At 38.8% G+C, this 7364-nt stretch overlaps 1 protein-coding gene across 1 annotated transcript in view; it reads left to right on the top strand.

The window, feature by feature from the left end:
• Window positions 1-7364, top strand: part of RYR3 (ryanodine receptor 3) — a 346270-nt gene that overhangs the window by 91669 nt on the left and 247237 nt on the right. Inside the window, exons 11-12 of the mRNA XM_023527702.1 lie at window positions 846-1019; window positions 5083-5204. Coding sequence (XP_023383470.1) covers window positions 846-1019; window positions 5083-5204 — 296 coding nt within the window. The remainder of the gene's footprint in view (window positions 1-845; window positions 1020-5082; window positions 5205-7364) is intronic.

Genomic DNA, 7364 nt, shown 5'->3' with positions numbered 1-7364 from the left:
GTAAAATTGTCATGAGTAGAGGGAACAGCTATTCTGCAAAAATATTCAAAATGCTGCCTAGCTAATGGCTTTTACAAATGAGCAATTTAACACAAGATACAGAGAAAAAATGGAAATTGAATAGAGCCATTCAGAGGTCCTGATTGATGGCAAGAAGACAGAGTTGCCGTGCACCACGAGTCTACTTCCTGACTCACTCTGACCTTCAAGGGGACACCTGATGCACAGCAATTCCTCTTTCCATACTGGAGAATAAGTTTAGTGACACAGTCACAATTAAAAAATGAAACCCATTAACTGCAACACACAACTGAGGCAGCCATAAGAGACTTATATGCCAATTACTGTGTTAGACTTAAGGCATAGTGCCCCTACCTGCTCAGAGTCGCTGTCTCTGCTGATTTCTATAAAAGATATCTCAAAGATATATTTAAAGTTCCTGAGTCAGAGCATTTATATAAGATAACCATTAAAATTATAGAAGATACAATTTGCTAAAAATAAGTTAATTGGCCAGTAAAGGGTTAATTGTTAAAGTATCTAAATCAGGATGAAGAAAGTAGAAAATATAATGGAGAATTCTATAAAAACAGAAAGAGACAGCTTACTCCTTTTTGCATAGATTTATATATCACTAAAGCAGCCAAAACTTGAAATCCATTGATTTTACAATTAACAGCAGATAATGGAATCAAGCTTTTCTGAAATCCTGGCTTAGACAGACACATAATTATTTTGGTAATTGGTTTCCTAGCTTACAAATGCAATATAGGTGATTTTTTTTAATATATTACATTTCTGTTTAATCAGACATGCCTACATTTGTTTCATTTTCTGTGAAATAGGAAATCAAGGAGAAATTGGATTCCAGTCACAAGCGAGATATAGAAGGCATGGGAGTTCCAGAAATAAAGTATGGAGATTCTGTCTGCTTTGTCCAGCATGTAGCCAGTGGTCTGTGGGTGACCTACAAAGCACAGGATGCCAAGACACCCCGCCTTGGACCTCTGAAAAGAAAGGTGAGGGGTTGGAAAGGCTTTCCAGAATTGTTTTACACTGAGTTGGAAGCAACTTGGCAATAGAAGCTACTGTGAGAATCAGGTAGATGTGATATATGTTTAGTTACTCTTCCTAGGAGTTATTCTGTGGCAGATAGTACAGCTTAATTTGGTTACTTTGACTTCATATTCAGTGCAAAAAAAAATAAGTTAAATAGAATGCAAATCTGTGAGGAGGGGGTAGAATTTGTTCAATGTACTCTAAAACCTGCACTAAATGACTTGATGGTATGCTCTTTGGGGATTAACCACATCATTGCTCCCTCCATTTAAGTGGATAATTGAGTTACTATGCCATTTCATAATACAGAGACTAAATAGAATCTCTACAGAGAAAAAGCGGATTGCATGATAACAAGCCCACAGGAACCAACATGCAGAAAGATGAGATATTGTGGAATGATACTGTCTCCACAGAGATTATATTCAGATTTGAGTTGTTCGTCACAGCCTGCTACAATGGGAAACTGGTTTGGATACACACAGCATCTTTTTACCAGAAAGTCAATAAGAGTGTTTCTTTTGATGAGAACCAAGAAAACAGATGCCCGAAGCATGATGCTTTTTTTTTTTTTCCCTGGGAAAACTCTTATAGAACACAGGTTTAGGTAGTGAAGGAGGCCCAAAATAAAGTTCAAGGAGGCATTGTCCACTGTAGATTGTCAGCCTAATGTGGAGATGATGCAAAGTTCCCAGGAATGCTGATGATTAGTTGTAAGAAAGGAGATTGAGAGCAAACCATAGGACAATATTTTACTTCTGTGTAAAGTAAAACAAAGCAGTAAAATATCCATAAAGGAGAAAATAAAATTAGAGGAGATCGAAAATAGAATAAATAAGAGGCCACACAGACCGGCTTGTAGGAGCCCAACACTTCCTCTGCAAACAATTATAAAGACTAGATACAATACAAAACAAAAAAAAACAAAAAAAAAACCCTGTGAAGATTTCAACAACCTTCAGGGCACCCAGGACATGAGTGTTAAAGATCCCAAATAGAATGTAATTGCACTAAGTGAGTTCCACCTTTGTAACCATTTCCCCTTGGTATTTGCCGAGTTGCAATACCAAGGAATGGGGTTTTGTGTTAGCTTCACTGGGCTGGAGAGACAGATTAGAGACAAAGTCAGTCAAGTTTTCTGTGACTTAAGGGGTGGAGATTCCAGAGTGAAGGGAACTCTAGAAACATTAACCTGAAATTCTGTATGCAGTGTGCCCTGGGATCTTAACCTGACAGTGCATGGGGTGCAAAGCTAAGATAACAAACTAAGTGACAGCTATGAGGAAGAAGAGCAAAGCCCAGATGTGGACAGTATGACAGTACTAGGGAGACAGAGGTTGGGGTTCAAGGTCCCTCAAGTCAGAATGACTCTTGAAAATACAGTAGGCTTTCAATTAAATCCCAAAAGGGCTCTACTCCAGAAGTAAGGACTACTCCCTGGAAATAAGGGCAGATAAAAACAAATGCCAAAAACCTATCATCTACCCTACCAGCCTATGGGAAGAAAAGTAATCTTCTACAGAGTATGATAATATTATCTGGAGCCTCCACAACTTTTCATACCTACTTAGGTATTGATAACATTTAAAGATAGTGGAATTTGTAGGTCTTGGCTAAAACTCTGGGTGGGAGGGGACATACTCAAAAGACTCTGTCAACTGAGAGAGATCCCAGTTCCTGATGTCGATTTATTGTGCCTATAGTCCCTAGATCCACTTAATTGCTGGAATGTGCATTTGAATTTGGGTGGGGGTGGGTACTTTTCAAAACTCTAAATGGTGTTGTGATGTTCAGCCCTTGACAAGGTTGCCTTTCTCCATTTTGTGAGGAGCAGGTTAAGTTCCCCTCTGAAAATACAGAGGATGTCCAAATCTATGTTAAGCATTTTATGAAACAAAGAGGAACCTGGAAAAACCAATGGAGAACAGATACAGTGAAAACCCTGATGAATAATAACTCATCTTGAGGGAAGTATCCTCTTTTCCATTCGTGTCTCAGGCTTCTCTCTGCTATTGGGCTATGGGATTTCTCCAAAAGAAAAAGGACCTTAAGAACTGGGCTGCAGCGATCAGTAGGGCACATAACAACTGCATTTTCTTTTTTCTTTTCTTTTTCTTTTATTTTATTTTTATTTATTTTTTATTATGATAACAGTTAACGAAATCCAATAAGTTACAGATGTACATTTTAACAGTAAGGTGTATATATACACACACACACACACACACACACACACACACACACACACACACACATATGTATATGTATATTTACATACGTATTTACACTGTGTGTTCACCTCTCATAGTTAGATTTCTTTCTGTCACCACATATTTGACCAATTTTACCCCGTCTACCTCCCCCTTCCCTTCTCCCCCTACCCTCTGGTAACCACTAGTTTATTGTCCATGTCCATGAATCTCTGTTTGAACAACTGCATTTTCTAACAGCTGCATTTTCCCCATTTCTCATTACTTTCTTATTTGACTGGCCAGTTTGAATGTGCTATCCGAATAAGCAAAACCTAAGGCTTTTGGTCTTTAGGGACCAGAAAGCTGGGACTGAAGCCAAAGTAAACCTAGGGGCAATGTATTGCCAAATCTGAATGCAGCATTATTAACTAGTTGCTGAAAAGTTCTGGCAAAGTGATGCTTTGAAATGGTGAGTCCAGTGGTAAGGACATCCTTCGCTAAGACTTAAGCTGTAGTGTATAAGTGAGATGTGAAGTCGTTTTACAAAAAGGAACATAAACTTTTCAAGCCAGTATTTTACTCCCTGTATGAATGAATTATGAATGGCTTATGAAGGACATACTTTCAGCAGAAGAAAAAAAGGAAAAGATTTTCACATGGAAAGGAAAATAAGTTGTTTATTTGTGTTAAAATGAGAAAAACCAAAAATCCGTATTCTAAAGATATTTTCTAAAGCTATACGTTGTATTTATTTGACATATCGACAGACTGACCATCATCCCCACACCCAGTCACCAAGGACCTACAAATGATCTCCCTTCATTTACTCACACCAAGAGGAAACTGTCGGGAACTTGAATCAAAATTTGCCCCTGACTTGAACTAGAGTCAAACCTTCCCAGTTAATATCTGCACAAATGTGACCTTTTTAAGGGGAAAAACTACTGACTTCCATACCAAAAACTACTGACTTCCATGCTAGCCCCACCCCAAAATTGTATCGTGTCATTGGTGATCAGTAAGTATGCTTAGCTTCTAAATAATTGATCTGAGATCAGTAATATACTGCCCTTTATAAGAAATATTCATTGAGCACCTCTTATATTCTAGGAAACATGCTAAATGATTGACGTGTAAATCATCTAATCTTCCAAACACCCTGTGAGGATAAATTCATTTGCAGATGGTGCAGTCGAAGCAAAGAGAGGTTAAGTAACTTGCCCAAGGTCACACAGCTGGGAAGTGCACAGCAGGACTAGAACTCAATACTAGAGCCTATGCTTTCAAACTTTCTAGCCTCACTGAGAAGCAGACTACCATCCTGAGCCGCTTACCCAGTTTGACAGTGAGCTAACCCAGTGTAGCTGACCTGCGGGAGAGAAACCCATGCCTGCTCCCAGTGGATGGAGGGTTTTGCTTTAATGTCTCTTTCCTCTTCCTCAATTTATCTCTGAAGGCAAAGGCTCTAACAAAATGGTTTTTTTCCATCGCCTCGAGTAAGGTTTTGTGTTCACTTTAAGAGAAAAATCTATTATACAGTATGTTTTCATCTTTTAAAACGGCCATCTAGGCCCAAGAAATTTATTGTAACTCATACCACAGTGGCACATAAAATTTTATTTTCATCAAAGCATCGTGTCTCAAGAATGATTCATATGTCAGTAATAGGGCATGTGGGCAAAATAACTTTGTTAATGTCCCATTTTCAAAGTGGACCCAGGAGAACTTTGTTGGGGAGGAGTACAAGAGTTGAGGGAAACCCTGCAAGAAATGTCGACTGCCTAGCTGTGGAGTAAAGCGTAACCTGGATCTGGTGTGCTTTGCTCTGTAGGTCATACTCCATCAGGAAGGCCACATGGATGATGGGTTAACACTGCAGAGATGCCAGCATGAGGAGTCCCAGGCTGCTCGGATCATCCGGAACACAACAGCCTTATTCAGCCAGTTTATAAGGTACGTGAATTCCTTCCCTTTCTCTACTGTTAGTTTCTACCCTGTGGCCTTCCAATTCCACCTACCCACTCCCTTTTAAGAAAATAATTAAACACCAGCAAAGAGTTTTACCAGAGAGAGCTTGGGACTGAATCCTATTTCCCACATAGATGACCTCCTACCACCCTCTCTGTCTGCCCACAAATGCCCAAGCCTCATTGGTTATTCAGGTTGGTGTCATGAAGACCCAAGGTCTTCTCATGAAAATTAAGTAAAGAGAGCTGGAGAGCTTTAAGTCCCTTTTGTATTAATGTATGAAGAGGAAGGAGAGAAAAGAAACAGGTCCACTCCCTCCCTGCTATTTAGAAAGGCTTCTACATCATTTAGAATTGTTGCTATGGTTTTCATCTAAGTAAATTTGCATTGGAAGCCTTGAGTTACCCAACTATGGCTGAGACTTAAATGGGAAAAGTGACCAAACTGCCTGCTTGGTTCAGAATTTCCCCCATTCCCACCCCCACCCCGATACAGAACTCTGTGGATTGCGTTCACCAATTGCCATGAGGAATGGATTCTGTCATAAACAGTTCAGTGTTCCAAGCTATCTCTCTCTTGTAGGAAAACACGTCTAAAGCCAAAATGTTTAAATTTCTTATATGAATTTGCATAAAATGAGAAAAAGATTTTATTCTTTTACTTTTCTTCCTGTTGAAACACTGTGATCCAAGGAATGCGTATTAGTTAGTATATAAGGTAAGGTGCTGTTGCAGTTTAGGGTAAATTTTATTTTTCTTTAAAGTAATATTATAGGGTAGATTAGTGTTTTAAAGAAAATAGTCGGGCTACTGGGGCTCAGGTTCCTTCTGTCTTGCTGCTTTGAGATTTCCTACAGGTTGTTTAAGTATTTCCCTGGACTAGCACACCACCATCACCACCTGGGAACTTGTTAAAAGTACAAAACCTCAGGTTTTACTCCAAACCTACTGAATTAGACACCTGGGAGTGGTCCAAGAAAACTGTGTTTTAACAGGCCCTCCAGCCGATGCTGATGCATGCTAAAGTTTGCAAACCACTGCCCTGGAATAGGGGTCTCAACCTTGGCCACATGTTCGGTTCATTGTGGGAGCTTTTAACACACTGATACCCAGGCTGCACTTCAAGCCAATTGCATCAGCACCTTTGGGGTGAAATCCAGACACCAGCTTTTCTTTTTTTTTGGATTTTTAAAAAATTTATTTTGCCGTTGTAGTTGACATACAATATCATATTAATTTCAGGTGTACATCATAGTGATTAGACATACAACTTATGAAGTGATCACCCAGATAAATCTAGTACCTCTCTGACACTAGTTATTATAGTATTATTGACTTATATTCCCTATGCTGTACTTGATATCCCCATGAACACTCCCACGACTATTTTTATAACTGACAATTTGTACTTCTTAATCCCTTTCACCTTTTTTGGCCATCTCCCCACATCTTCTATCAGGCAACCATCAGTTTGTTGTGTTTATGAGCTCGTTTTTGTTTTGTTTATTCGTTTTTTAAATTCAACAACGAAAGTGAAATGAAATCATACAGTGTTTGTCTTTCTCTATCTGACTTATTTCGTTTAGCATCATGCCCTCTAGGTTCTTTCATGTTGTTGCAAAAAGAAAGATTTCATTTTTTATGGCTAAGTAATAATAATCCATTGTATATATGTACGACATCTTCTTTATTCATTCATCTATTGATGAACATCTAGGTTTTTTCCAAATCTTGGCTACTGTAAACAATGCTGCAATGAACAGAGGGGTGCCTCTATCTTTTCGAAATAACAACCAGCTTTTAATTAAAGCTCCCCAAGTGATTCTGATATTAAGCTATAGTTGACAACCACTGCCCTGGTATGTTTTCTTCATCAACATGATCAAAAATTGCTTACTAACACCGTTCTGAGGTCTGTTCTATAAAAGGAGGAAGAAAGAGGAAGCGAGTTCTTTTTTTAAAAGATATAAACCAGAAGTAGTTCACATTATCTTGAATTCTTTTGGCTGAAACTTAGTCACATGGCCACACCTAGCTGTAGGGAGGCAGAGAAATATAATCTCTGGTTGATTGGCTTTGTACCCAGTACAAATCAGGGATTCCGTTACTAAATTGGAGAAAGTAGACAATAGAGATATTTCTTCCA

This window comes from Pteropus vampyrus, unplaced genomic scaffold, assembly GCF_000151845.1.
Source record: "Pteropus vampyrus isolate Shadow unplaced genomic scaffold, Pvam_2.0 Scaffold19, whole genome shotgun sequence".
Taxonomy (NCBI): Eukaryota; Metazoa; Chordata; class Mammalia; order Chiroptera; family Pteropodidae; genus Pteropus; species Pteropus vampyrus.
Note: the sequence above shows the minus strand (reverse complement) of the source record. Positions and strands in the feature narration are given on the sequence as shown.